General features: G+C 46.5%; 1 protein-coding gene across 34 annotated transcripts in view; it reads right to left on the minus strand.

Annotated features, from left to right (window-relative positions):
- Positions 1–14980, minus strand: part of Kcnma1 (potassium calcium-activated channel subfamily M alpha 1) — a 744152-nt gene that overhangs the window by 541040 nt on the left and 188132 nt on the right. For all 34 annotated transcript variants that reach the window (XM_031361079.1, XM_031361066.1, XM_031361082.1 and 31 more), the window contains exon 2: positions 915–1076. In XM_031361079.1, the coding sequence (XP_031216939.1) occupies positions 915–1076 (162 nt within the window). The remainder of the gene's footprint in view (positions 1–914; positions 1077–14980) is intronic.

Consider the following 14980-nt stretch of genomic DNA (forward strand, 5'->3'; position numbering starts at 1 on the left):
AAAAAAAAAAAAAAGAGAGGCAAGATGTGCCTGTGTGAGCCCTGACTGTGGAGAGTCTAAGTGACAGAGCCAGAAGCAGGGCACCTAAGAAATACAAGAGTACAGCATGCATACACACACACACACTCACACACACACCCCACACATGCACATTGTACCAACATACACACACACAAATATATATACTATATCACACACATACACACACACTCTATACCATACACACACCTTGTGCATTATACCCCTATACACATACATCACACATACACACTGTATCCCACCCTTAATACATATACACATGCATACCAGAAGCTGTTCAGGAATGGCTCACACAGCACAGAATAGGACAATGTACCCAAGCAAGTTCTTCCAGTCACTAGAGGACAGCAGTAACTTGTACAAGCCAACATATACATGAGCATGTGCCTAAACACACACATAAATTGTCTCTCTCTCTCTCTCTCTCTCTCTCTCTCTCTCTCTCTCTCTCTCTCTCTCTCTCTCTCTCTCTCTCTCTCAGAAGGGGTATAGGTAGACTCCTGAGTCCTGGACTGGCAAACTTTGGACATGGTTCTGGTTTATGTTGCTATACCCCACCCTTTATCCTGAGATCATACAGGTATAGTGTGTACATAAGTGCTTTTGTGCCCACATGTGTACATCTGTTTTACTGATGGAGAAAGTTCAGTGTAACCTAAAAGCAGGTTGTGAGTGTATAGTGCTGGCCTACTGTCTATAGATGGCCCCACACTGCAGACCTGGATATGTGTGAAGAGTGCTGATCTGAGAACTCAGTGGAGCACTGGCCACTCACCCCACTTGACCTGAGAAAACTCAAAGCATCATCACCTCTTGCTAGCAAACTTCCTTTGCAGATACAAGACCACCTCATATAGGAGGGAACAGGAACTCACCAGAACTCTGCCAGTCAGTGTCTGGGCGGATATCATCACCCCTGCCCAGTCCTTCACAGATGTCATCCAGCCGACCTCGGCTGCCACCACCTCCTCTTTTTCATCCACTGGCTTGAGAGTACCATCTGCCTGGCTGGAGCCATTGTTTATCTTCTGGGCCTCCTGGCAACAGAGAGAATCAGAGTTGAGACATAGAAAACAGCTGGATTTAAATCAGATGCTCACCCATAAAGAATCTCAACCCAAAGGGTTTCCCAGATGAGGGAATGTAGCATAAAGATGCAGAGGTGGGGGAGGAGAGATCGCTAAGGATTTTATTTTCTTTAATTGTGTTTTTAAACCAAGCTGTAGAGATCGCTTAATGGGTAAAGAGCTTTCCATGCATGTGCATACAAGGAGATGAGACTAAATCCTCCAAACCTAGGAAAAGCTGGGAGCACTAGAGTACATCTTAACTTTAACACTTCTACAAGAAAATGGAAAGCCAAAAAAATAGGATCTCCAGATGCCCGGAAGCTTACAGGTCAACTAGCCTGGTAGCATACACAACAGAGATGAGCAAAAGAGAGGTTCTGTCTCAAACAATGTGGACAGAAAAGACTGATACCCAATTGGTCTCTGACCTCCACATGGATGCTATGGCTCCCAAAGAATCCTTTTGTAAATTTCCATTTAGAATGCCCTTGTGACAGGTAGAAGGCTGCACTGTTCTCTGACCACTTTAAAGGAAAAGGAACATACCTGTCTCTGATCACAGAGAAGTTAAGAAGGGTCACAATCCCCACAAAGTCTCTGCACGAGTCACTCTACCTTCACAGTGCCAACCCTCCTCCCTTTACTAATCCCCTGCCTTTTCCCTCTGCATCTATGCCATTTCCAAAGGGACTCAGGATGGCCCATTGGTCTAGCAATGATGCAGATGGATGGATCATCCATTCTGTGCCTTGGCGCTTGGGCTAGGGAGAGTCAGATGACCTCTGCCAAGTCAATAAGGCTTAAGTATGGTCCATTTGCTGGAACAGTCAGGGAAACTGACCCTTCCCTAAAAGGAAGACAACATGGAAGAAAGATATGATGGAACACTAATGTCACCATCTGAATGCCTTCATCCAGCTGTGTCTAAAGTCCAGTTCTTTGTGTTACAAGAGGCAATAAGTTTCCCCTTCCAGACTTGAAATATACTTAAAGTACAGAGCTTTCAGATATCCAGAGCTCACGTGAAGCTGGTACACATTTGCAAACAGTGCTGAGCCCAGGGTTGCTCACATCCTTTGGTGCTCAAGGCGTGCTTCTACTTCTGTTTCCTTATGTTTTTCACCCAGGCACTCTCAGTGTCTCAAACCACTACCCTCTGAAAAATACCAAACTCTTCTTCCAATGCCACTGTTTTGTTTCATTGTTCTCCATAGCTCTTGAATCCTCTATCTACACTCTGTAATTCATTAATTTATTTCATTTCCATCCCCTGCTGCAACACTACTGTCAGGCCACACACCTGACACAATCCTAAGCACAAAACTAGCAGAGTAAATATGAAGGAAATTGGCCACGGTGGCCCACACCTGTAATCTGTAAAAGAGGCTGAAGCAAGAGAATCGTTCACAAGTTTAAAGCCAGCGTGGACCACAGGGCCCAAACAAACAAAACAAAATAAAACAAAAATAACAACAACAACCCCAAGCAATCTGAACTTTGGATGAATGGCTACAAAGAATTCTGAGTATCTGCTCTTTGTCACCTCCAGAGCCCTGGGTTTGGAGGATAGAAGGTAAAATATAGAATGCTCAGTCAAATTTAAATTTCAGGTAAACAAACATCTCTATAAATATGTCCAAAAAGAACAGGGGTTATACATACACTAGAGACTAATCATTCTAAAATCAAATTTCAATAGACCCATACTCAAACACCCACTGAGATTATTAATGCAGATGGAGATGAAAAAAAGATGTCAGTAAATGATAGTAATCACTTATAATCCTGGTATTCATTTTTAAAGAGACAAACACTGGGGATCATTGTGCTTTGGACTAAAGTGGGACTGGGAAGGGGGAACCAAAGATGTAGGTGGAAACCTTCTATTAGGAGAAAGGTGGGTGCAGTGAGACCAGGGAAGCAGGGAGGGGAGGACTGGGTGAGTTGCTGGGCTTGGGGATGTCCCTGATTCCTGCTTCTCTCCTGCTGGCTGACCCTGGCTCTGGTAGAATAGGACTGAGAAGCTGGGGCTGTAGGACTGGATGAGCAGGATAGTTTACTCTCCAGTGCTTTAAGCTGCAAGAGCTGGAACAACCCCAGTGGGAGCCTGGGGGAAGGAGGGCCACCTGCTGATTTGTGTGACTTCTGCTGCTCAAGCCTCCTAGGCTAGTGTCAGTGGTCTGTTAACTCTTGTCCTGGTGCTGAGACTCCAGGAGGACTGGGAGGATGCGATCTGTGGCAGCCATAGTAGACAAGATACATATTCAAAACAGAAATCTAGCCTTCCCACCACTTCAGGGACTGTCCTGTGAGATTGGGATGGGAGCAAAATTGCCTGCTCCCCAGAACAAAATGGTGCCTAAGGGCACATAACAGGGACTCAGTATCGAGTCCTAAAATGTCCCACCTCCACCTCACATCTGACATTGACACTGGAGTGCAGTGGTTCTCAGGCTTGAGCTAGCACTGAAATCAAAAGTGGGAGGTGCATTCAGCTACTGAGACCCTCTCCAGAACCCACAGTTTTATCTGATGGGCATTCCTGAGGTCAACTTAGAGGCCCACAGACCTTGTTCTTCTCAAATAAATGACAGACCTTAACTCCAGCACGTTCTTAGAATCCTCTTCAGCTAGAGTCACCTGCTACTTTCAGAATAGGCCAACATGAATGGTGAGGGCTAAGGGAAAGATGTGCTTTCAACCCAAAGTTTTTGAGACAGGGTCTCAGGTAGCCTCAAGTGCTTTAAATTAGATATGTAAACAAATATGACCTTGAAATTCTGAGCTCCCCTGCCTCTACCTGCTGAGCACTGAGCTTATAGGTACACACAACCATTAACACTTTATGTAATACTAGAAATCAGGCGCAGGACTTTCCGCGTGCTAGGCAAGCACACTACCAATTGAGCTACACATAACACCAGCCAACTGGTCCTGCTGCTTGAGCCTGGTATCTCAAAGGACAGACACTTTTCAGCATGAAAAAGCCCAGAGGCAGGGAGTCCCCTGCAGCCACCATGGTTTTAATGCATCTATAGTTCATTGCACAAGAGGTATACAGTGCATAGCGTGCTATTTCACCAACCCTCTTACCTATTGTTTTACAAGGCATTCATTATTTTAATTGCTTTATGATAGGCAAGGAAAAACACAAACTAACAGAAGATAATGCCCTTGTTATTATTTGCTTACACTAGATATTGTGAGCTTAATTACCACACGTGGGAGGCAGGACTCGGAGGAGGGGCCACAGAAGCAGGGAGCTACAGCAAGCCCTGTGCCAGCCTGCCAGGTTAGCTGGGGGATTCTGTGCTTAGAAGACAAAGTCCCACACCCCTCTACTAATGTTATAATTCCACATACCAGAGGGAAGGGGGTGGGACCTCGAGGGTTGAGTGGCCCAGCTGGGAACATGCAGGAGATGAGGGGTATTAGGGTAAATAGAGTTTATTAGTACAGTGATGGTCCCCATATATGAAGTCAGAACTGGGTCTCAACAATTAGGATGTAAAATTTTTCTGCACATTCATCTTTCTTAAGCTCTATAGAAATCCACCAGATAAGTGGCATCTCATAGACCATTTTACAGAGTAACTGACAGCAGGTGTCACCTGGTACAGCAGAGAGCATGAGGGCTCAGGCTATGAGCAGAGAGCCCATGAGGACTTGGGTGCACTCTACTCCATTTGGAGTAGACTCTGGAGTAGTCACGTTAACTCTGAGCATCTGCCTGCTCTGTGCAGAGTGAGGAGAAGCACCCCATCTCTGGGACGGCATAAAAGGCACAGCGGTTCGAGCAGTGTTCAGTGAAACCTCAATTGTCCCAGTTTCCCAGGGCCCAGTGCCACTGATCTAGAGTAAGCCTCCATAATAAAGTGACAACACAACAGAAAATTCCTGCAGGACTCAGAAAGACTGTGGGACCCTACCCAGTACAGCTAGGGAGGAATTACCACACTATGCAGGCTAAACCAAGTGTTGTCTTAGATGAATCCTGGCTCTCAGCTCAATAGGACCAACCTCTCCTTTCCAAGGAGAGACAGTTTCTGGGACTTGGTTTCTCCTCTTATCTTCCATGACAGACTGCCTCAGGAGGGAGACACGCCTTGTCCTGAATAGTAAAGCACCCATCCCGCTCCCCCAAACTCGCCACTTCCCTCAAGAGGACTCTCCCACTGCCAACTTCTGTGTGAACTTCTCCCTTACCAAGAGAGATACTTGCTGCAGACTTTGGACTACACTGCCCCATCCTCAGGAGGACCAACCATCAGACATGGAAACAGATGGAAAGATGCTTAATGGAGGAGACAGAAACATGCAGAAAAGGCAGAGAAACACATGGGAGTGTGGCAGTAGCGCTGGCAAAGCTCCCACTCCGAGAAATGAGTCTGTGCCACAGCTCCCACAGCTTCCCCATTCCCTGTCACCAGTGTCCACCTTGGGAGGAGTCCCAGTAAAGAGTCACTCAGCTCTCTTTCGGAGGCCCCTGAGTCCCATCTATCCCAGGCCCTGCCCACCCACTCATCTCAGCCAGGCACAGCTGCATGCTGGGCTTGCATCTAACCTCGGTGCTGCATTCTGAGGTTAGAGAAGGTCTCTAAGCCAGACTGTAGGCATGGGAAGCTGAGAGACACCTGAGAGCAGAATGGTCTAAGTCCCCTCTGGCACACACCCTAATGGGCAATGGCTTTTTCTACCTTCTCCCCATTCTTTTTAATGTTGCTCTCACAATGACTTCCCACCAGCATGACTACAGATAGACCCACGTCTTTTACATCACCTGTGGCCAATGGCCTGATTGGACCCCAGTCACTGGTGGCCTGCATATAGACCATCTGTTGGGAGAATTGAGCATATCTAACAAACAGCAATGTAACTTAAGAAGGAACCTCAGAATGTTAAGCAGAATAAGCCAGACTCAGAAAGACAAATACCACATTTTCTCTAATGTATGGAATCTAGATCCGAATACACATACTTAAATATGACATGAAAGTAGGACAATTTGAGGGGAAGAGGGGGGCCAGGAGGAAGGGGAAACAAGTATATATACAAATATATACATGGAAACATCATGGTGAATCCTACTATTTATGTGTTAATTTGTTTTTAAAGAAATGCTACGACAGAAATGGGTTGGTAATGTCTTAGGATATAACTGCTCTCCCTTGCTATACAGAGGAGAGACAGAAGGCTGTGAAAGAATTCACATGGCCCCTCATCCGGGCCAGCCAAACAGTGCTCCGGTTGAGACGCAGCCCCTCTAACTGGCTCTGTTAGCCTTTGTGTTTCCACAGCAAGAGGAATGCTCAGATATAGTCACTGCCAAGATCTTCCCCATGCTACCCAAGGCTGAAGCCTTGCCTTAGGGTGTGGGATCTGTGGGAGAAACCACCCCATTCCTGGAGGGTTTGGGTTTCCTGGAAGTCAGGACCACCCTGGCCTGATACATGAGAGGAAAAAGCTAAATTCAAGCCTAGGACTCCCTCTCTCCAGCTCCCAACCCTCAGATCTGAGGAGTCTCTCTGGCAGACTTCCTGAATTGGACACAGCGCATCAGGGACCTCAGGAAAAAGACCTCTGAGAAACTAGACACTGGAAGTCCAAGGTCAGTTCTTCCGGGAAGTTTTAGGCAAATCATCTCATGTCCCTGAAATCTTATGTTCTTTTCTGTAAATGCTGAATCCCACCTTCTCTGCCCAGTGATTCTTGAGAAGGCTGTGGTCATAGAGAAGAGCACTTCCCCAAACACAGTTGTTTTGTAAAGAGAAGGGCAGGTAAGGCACCCCTGCCTTCAGATACTGGCTTGCTCTCAACTCTCAGGAACAGCATGCACCCCAAAGCCAGCAGCCTCACAAAGCCCAAAGCTGAAATGTAGCACTCTACCCTGCTGCAAGATACAAAGTAGGAGCCCTTTCTCTCCTTAACCACCGGGATGTTGCAATGAGTGCAGTCAGAGGCCTTGTGCTAGCAGAACTTCCCGGTTAGGGTATGAGCAGCCATCACACCTCTCCTGTCCTTGCCTGGTCAGGCTCCCTCTGACCCCCAACCACGTGTTGACACAGCCAGAAGCCAAGGTCACCAGACGCACCACACCACAACAGATACACAGAGATGGGAAACCAGCCAGTCCAAGTGACTGAAAAAGACCATGCTAGGAGCTGCAAGCCTGGAATGGGTTAATTATATCTCAGACTTTGGTTATTCTCTCTGCATCCCTTGCCTAATATACTGATTTTTTTTGGTGCGAATTCCATAATTTTGGGTTCTTTTAAAAAGCACAGCAATATTAAAAGAATGCCCATTTGTTCTAATCCCAGGTGTAGGATGTGGGGCTGCTTTGGACTGTCTGCAGCAGCTGACTATGATTTGCCTCATGCTCTAACAGACATGTAGCTTTGCCAGCTGCACATAATTTCTGTGATTCTGTGATTTTTGGAATTCTGGGACCTCTTCAGGGGATATATAAATGCTAGGGTCCCTGAGAGGCAGGGTGAGTGTGGTTGTTGGTCATTTAGGGAGGTTGAATGTAGTTTGTTAGCAGACATAGTCAAAGAAGAAACAAAAGGAAAGAAATTAGATCCAGGGATCGATCGATCTCTCTCTCTCTCTCTCTCTCTCTCTCTCTCTCTCTCTCTCTCTCTCTCTCTCTCTCTCTTTCTCTCTCTCTCTTTCTCTCTGCCTCTGTCTCTCTCTCCTATCCTTTTTTCTCTCCTGTCTAGTGCTGGGTGTGAAACTGGGAGGGAGTATAAAGAGTGGGAAAAAGAACCCACACAGTAGCAAAGACCAGCTATAGCCTGAAGAGTAGTTTAGGCAATGGCCACCTGGGAAGGAGAATACAGTTTTCTAGAGCTAATCAGATCACTTTGTCACTGTGCCCAACATCCTTCTGAAAGTTCCCCTTTTTTTCTCTGAAGACAAGTCAGTCCTCGCACTATCCCACCCACTCCAATGTCATCAGAGTGTCTGAAACCCACTCCTCTCACTGAAGCTGCATTAGATAATCTGTGCTGCCAGAGCCGTCCAGGGCTACTCCTATATGGAGGCTGTTAGCATTGGTAGCCCCCTTAGGCTCAATATCCACACACTGGTTTCCTGGGTGTTGGCTGAGATGCTCATCTGATCCCTGACCCTTTCCTGACCACCCTATTGGACATACCATCTCTGTCTAGGTAAGACTGTCATGTCCACCTGGAAGCCTATACACTTTCATCACTGCAGTAAAACTCCACAGGGGAGACCACTGCCAGCTTTACAGCTTAAACACTGCAGGCTCCAGTAAGTACAAATCCATTTAATGGAGTGGGGGAAGAAAGAGGAGGGCTTGGAAGGAGGATGGAGGGGAGCAATGGAGAGGAGCAAAGAAGGGGAAGAAGAGGGAGGAAGACAGAGGGGAAAGACACAGGAGGGTGGAAGGAGAAAAGAGGAGAAGTGAGGAGAAGGAAGGAAGAGAAAGAAGAGAGGGAAGGGGAACAAAGGAGGGAAAGATGAAGGAAAGAGAATGGGGAGAAGGAGAAGGAAGGAGGGGAAGAATAGGGGAAGGAATGAAAGGAAGAACCTAGGAGGAAGAGGGAAGGAGGAGGGGCAGGGAAGAGAGCCGCAGTAAATGAAAGTCAGTTCTTGGCAGGCTCAGGATCTGGCTAATATTAGTAAAAAGCACAGTAATGATAATGACACTGGCTGCCATTATGAGCATGATCACAGCAGTCCTATGAGGTAGGTGCTAATGTCCTCATTTACCAGATACAGGTCTAAGCAGCTGGCCCAAGAAGGCACTGTCAGAATTTAAACCCCACTGTCTGATAGCAAAAAGGGGGAGGCACACAAATCTGTCCTACCATCTCAGGGACAGGTGGCCATAGAATGGAATGAATATGGGAGTGACTGACTCTGCTAGTGTCTGGGAACAGTCTGTCATCATTCCAAGTGTGCAGTGCAACCACTTCTGGCACTGCATGTACCTCAGGGGACCTTCCTCAAGGTCTTTCTATCTCAGGAGGTTGGTTAAATCAAGGTCAGAGGAACACCATCCTTTGTCCTCCAAGAACCACTCCAGAACCATAAATCCTACTTCAAGGAGTTGAATGTCAACCTGGAAATGAACATGGGTGGCTGACAGGCTGGGCAGCCTTCCTGCTGAGAGCTAAGATTCACCATGCACAAGCAGATCTGACTTTATCCTTGTCCTTCACATCCTCAGAGGCTCAGCTTCTCTCTTGTCAGGGCTTTGGTATGCTAGGCCTTTCTTTCCTTGGCTGGTCCTATATGCCCTAAGGTCATGACCACTTCTCTGTTTCCCCCTGGACCATCCAAGGGGCTAGATGCAGCTCCCATTCTGGGAAACGTATGGTGGAGGCCTAGGGCCTTAGGACTAAGGGATAGACCAGGCGATCAACTCCAGAGAGCCTTTGTAGAAGGCAGGAACAAGAAACATTCATCTCTTGGGCCTCATGGCCCTACTGTGTTTTCACATTTTCCAGATTTACATAATAAGCTGTTTTCCCTGAGCTTGCACATACAGGCTCCCCTCTGAGTTTTAGTGTTCCATCTGCTTAAACCCCTTCCCAGCCATACCCCATGCCTTCCTCTGCCCCCCTCCCCATCTGCCAAGTGGAGCCAGGCACCTGCACACAGATGCCCTCAGCTGGACATACAGCACGAGAAGCTTCTGCCCTGTGAGATAGAGGGTGACAGGAGATGAAACTGGACCTGTCCTTGGGAAGTCCATATCCCAGTGTCAGCCTGAGTGGTTTCTCTGAACAGATACCTCACCTGGGAATCAAGGTATAGTGAGTTAAGCCCATAAGAGGCCCAGTCTTATGGGGGAACCACAGAGGACCATGCTGGGGAAACAGGGGAGGGAGGCCCAAGCCCTGTGGTTCTCTGATGAAAGTGTCTTTGATCTCTTACCTCCCATTAAGGCTCTGTGCCATTTACATCTAAGTGGATGTGTCTTTAAGGGAAAGGGGGAGTCTCTAATTTCCACATACTGATTTCAGCTTTATTTCACAAGAATGACCATGACATTCTGCAACCTGTTTTGGCTGAAAACCCTGAAATATCATGACCCAAAATATCCCCCCAAGGGGAGGAGATACTTTCATGCCCCCATACAAACCATCATCCTGGTCCTGTTCCCCTAGGGTTCCCCAAACCTACAGTTGGAAAAACTGTCCTCCTATCCTGCCAACCCCACTGCCAGAAACCGCAGAAGAAAGCCCACCAGAGGCTCTCACACATCCTGGGCGGGAGGACTGCAGAACATGGGTATTTCCCCAGGTACCAGTAATCCTGCATATTAGGGCATTAGGCAGATTACCAAAAGCAGCTCAAGCAAGTAAAGCATAATGTGGGTGCCGCCAGCTGGGGTGTTCATGGCCAGAGTTCTATGAATGGACGGCTGAGAGGAGGCAGCCATGGGAGACTCCAGGAGAGAACTAGGGCAGAGGAGCCATCAGGTCCCAGCCAGAGCTGGTGAGGAAGGGCAGCAGAATTCATTTCTGCCCTTGCGAAGCCCACCTATGCATCCTCTCCCTGGCTGCTTAGAACGTTCCTCAGAATGGCTGCAGAGAAACCCATTCCCATTGATGCTTGGGACATCGTATGAGGCCATCCCAAATGACCAGCTGGTGTTCTTGAAAACTATTAGGTGACAGATCCAGGGATGGGCACCTTGTCTACAGATTTGGAACATAGACAAAGCCTACCGTTCTGGAGTTAGAATGCTATCAGGGTATACCAGTTATTCCTGCCGCAGCTCTCATGCTTCAGGAATTTTCAGCCATTGCTATCCAGGTCTACCAGGCATTCTTTCTCCAGAGCACCTGTTTGAACAATTGCAATTCAGAAGTCTTCATGGTAGAAGAAAAAAAAAGGTAGAGAAAGACAAAGTGACCTTTAACAAAAGCTCTGGGCCTCACATTCTCATGTCTCAGAAGCTAAGGAGCTGTGTAAACTTTCCCCAAGGGTCTTGTCTGGCTCTGAACTACCTTGACCTTGTAGCTTGGATCACGGGTCCCTCATTGTGCTTGTTCCTGGCTCAGCTCTGCCACTGCATGTCATTTCCCTCACTGGGGTCATGAAGAAATGGGGCAGGAATCCATCCAGTTCTTCTCAGAGTGTTCGACAAGCTAAACCTAGTACTGAAGAGCATAGGGACAGCTGACCCTCGGAAAATTCTTGGTCCCTTCTATCTCAGTAACAGGCCAAGTTCTCTACTTGGTTCTTTTACATCAGCATGAGAGACCATTCTCATGAGTAGCCCGACTGATCTTTAAATCTGATCTAGCCTAAGTACAGAGGTCAGGGTTTTCTTTCTATCCCATGATGCCCATATAGACATAATGTGCCAAGAATCAGATAGGTGTTCTCTCCAAGAGGCTGATTGTTAGTACCGCTGATTGTCTTTCACTTGACAGCTTATAAAATTCAACATAGTATGGAACCTAAATTATACTGCAGTCAGACATGTATGAAAAGAGATTTGGAGACATATCCTAAGAGAGGGACTGCCAAGGTGACCCATGAAACATTAGACATGTTCTCCAATTGAAAGTTTGCTACTTTCAATTAGTAAGCCATCCCTCAAGCTTTAATGTTGAATACATGTATCTTTGCAGAATTATAATAGCTGACTCATTTAATCATACTAGTGGAAGCCTAGAGTTCACTGTTGGGACCTTGGAGTTTTAGAATGATTTAAAAAATATACCTTCTGTGACTCCTGTGTTAGGGTATTCTTGGTCAAGTCTAAGCTGACCTGCAAGGAGGCAGACACAGAACTGTCCATCTGAAGGGTAACCCATGGGCACCACCCAGATAGAATGGCTCTAAACTGGCTAGAAAACAGAATATCTGAGAGCCCCAGTTGGAGGATCTAATCACAGCAGGCAGGTCTGAGGCAAGGCCAGAGGTTCAGTTGGATTAGTAATGGAGACAATTGTCCAAATGCTTTGTGTTATCTCTGTGAATGCTGTTACCTATTACCAACACCACAGTGAAATACTACTCTTCCCATATTAAAGATGAGTAGATGAAGTGCTAAGCAGTCCCTATGTGGCTCAGTGGCCTTACAAAGCTGCCAGAAGCTCATTTCTTTCAAATCCCTCTTCCTTATAATTTGCATTTTATGAGCACTTTTCTTGTCTCAAGGATACCATGTAACCCTACAAAACTTGTTTTCTTTTCTTAAAAAAAAAAAAAAAAAAAGATTAAAATGACTCTCAGAGTCACTGTGCTGTGCAGAGAGTGCTACTAGGGACCTTGGAACATTCGTGACCTTTAGCAGCGAGGAGCTGAACACCATAGGAGATGCAGATTTGAAAAATAAGGTACTCATAAGAAACTGATATAGAGTCCCCATGGATGAAAAATGGCTAAGAGAGGTGTGAGACAGCCAGGTCACGTCAAAATCATAAAAGGCCTAATCCCTGGCTCCACCTTCCTGAACTGTGCAACCTTGATCAAGCCATCTCAAGTTATCCTAGTCTTGGTTTCCTCAATGGCAAACCAGGCCAAATATTTCCTCAGGTGGTCCCTGTGAGGGTCACCATAATGACTATAACAGTAAGAGGATGAGAAGTCTGTGAAGAGCAACCGGCACACTCTCAGTGCCAGACAATGCATTTGTATGAGCTTGGCTACCAAGAGGTTAGAATCGATTATATTCCAAGTAGCTAATCTGATCTCTGTCAAATTCTCCAAGCAAGATCTCATTGGAATAAACAAGAGTATGAACCACTGGGATCCACAGGAAATATAAATGCCATGTACTTAGGAAAGAAATCAGGGATCTTTATGCCCATGTCAAATTCTTTTTTTTTTTAATTCAAATATGAGGGGAGAAAAGACAATTTGTGAAAATATGGATATGAATGTGGGTGGGACCTGGGATTTATCAACTTGACAGCATCTAGAAACACTAGGGGAAAAACCGCTGTACCCATGTTTGAGGAATTATCTAGATTAGGCTAACTGGAGGTAGGAAGACCTACCCCCCAACCCCCACCCCAGGGTGAGCAACTGCATTCCCTGGGCTAAAGCCCTACATCGTGCAAACAGAAGAAAGTGAGCTGAGCATCAGAATCTATATTTCGCTTGGTTTCCTCCCTGCATGTGTAACGTGACCACCTGTTTCATATACCTGCTGCTGTGCTGGACTTGTCAGATGAGTTGTACCTTAGAACTTTGAGCCAGAACAAATCTCTCCTTCCTTAAGTTGATTTTGGCAGGTATTCTGTTACAGTAACAAGGAAACAAAATAATAGAGGGAATGGATGAAGGACCTGAGGAATAGGGGGTCTTACAGGCACTAAATGAGTCTGTTCAGTGTCAGAAAGGCCACAGATTCCTCACATCTAATGTTCTCTTAGCTCTTAGACAATTGGTCAGCCAGCCTCCAGAGAGAAGTCACAGGGAGGGACAGGAAGAGGGTCAAGTGAGAAAGGGAGGGAAGAAAGTGAGTCCAGGGACAACCTGGGATGAGGTCCTTAAGGGACCTCATGCTACACACCAAAAGGGTTTGTAAGTTTGCTCTTGGATGTGGTCATTCTATAGGAGCAGCATGGAACACAGAACCACACTGTCCAGGATGCTGTCTGGGATGGAGAAGCCAACATAACTAAATGTAGAGGGCCAGTGGAAAGACAGCTGACGCTCTCTCCAGGGAAGAGCTGTCCTTTTCTCTGACACTGTGCTATCACTTCTTGGTTGGGTATTAACTTGCCCTTTGAAGGAAATGACAATGATGGTGGAGTTGGCATTTGACAGTTTCTTTGTTAGGCCTTTGCTTGTCAAAATAAGAAGCTGGCAGCCTTGTGAAATTCTCCCTGTGTTTTAAAGTTTAATTGACTCTCCCAGGAAAAGTCTAGTCATTGCTTACATAGTCCAGACCCTCATTCTACAGATGGGGAAATGAAGGTACCCAGATGTCACACTCGCATGCGTGGAGCCCAGGATGTGTCTGTCACCTGTCATGACCAGAAAAGTATGAATCTCATGAACACACTCTTGGGCCTCAGAGCTTGAACTTTCAGTGATCCTTGCCCACAGGACAGAGGGAAGAGATCACATGGTCCTCAGAGCTTAGTGACCCTCTACAGGGTCCTCAGTTTCCAGCATCACGTATCCTTGATGTAACTACTACAGGAAATATGCAGAGCTAAGACTTCCTCTCTGTAAATACTGCAGTTGTCCCTGTGGTCCCATGCCATCATTTGAGAGGCACCAGTAGTAAAGTATTCACCAGCTCACACCAAGTATGGTGAATGACAAGGAGGAGGAACTCCTTTACATAGGAGAAGAATACAGAGAGGAAAAAGAGTAACTCATAAATTATCAAAGCCAATGCCCAGTGTCCAAAGTGACACAGAGCCTTCCATCTCTTTGCCACTTACTCTTATCCTAGCAGTTCCTGGTAATACCCTCTTCACACTCTCTGGCAATCACCACAATGCAAAAGCTCCATGAGGGTTAGCTAGGGTCTTTTCCAATCTGTTCAAGCTACATCCTTAGGGTCCTGAGCTGTGTCCCTGGAGCACAGTAGGCTCCTTGTGGTGTGCTGAGAGAATGACTGAGTACGCCTTCCTTTGTTCTTTTCCTCATTCTTTAGTCATATTGTTTGGAATCTCAAAAACCTTGCCAAGCATGCCCTGTCCAAAGCTCGGAACCCGAAGTACTTGAAGCCCAGTCTGCATGTCGTTTAGCCCCCGCCTGGCTTGGCCCTCCCAAACTCTGTGCTGAACTGCTCTGTTTCAAATGATTTGACTGAACCTAGTCCAGCTGACTTCCACACCTTTGTGTATGTTGCTCCTCTCCTAGGATACCCTCTTTCCACTTCCCCCCATCTTCATCCTCCCTGATCAAATCCCAGG

Source organism: Mastomys coucha, unplaced genomic scaffold, assembly GCF_008632895.1.
Source record: "Mastomys coucha isolate ucsf_1 unplaced genomic scaffold, UCSF_Mcou_1 pScaffold9, whole genome shotgun sequence".
NCBI classification, from domain to species: Eukaryota; Metazoa; Chordata; class Mammalia; order Rodentia; family Muridae; genus Mastomys; species Mastomys coucha.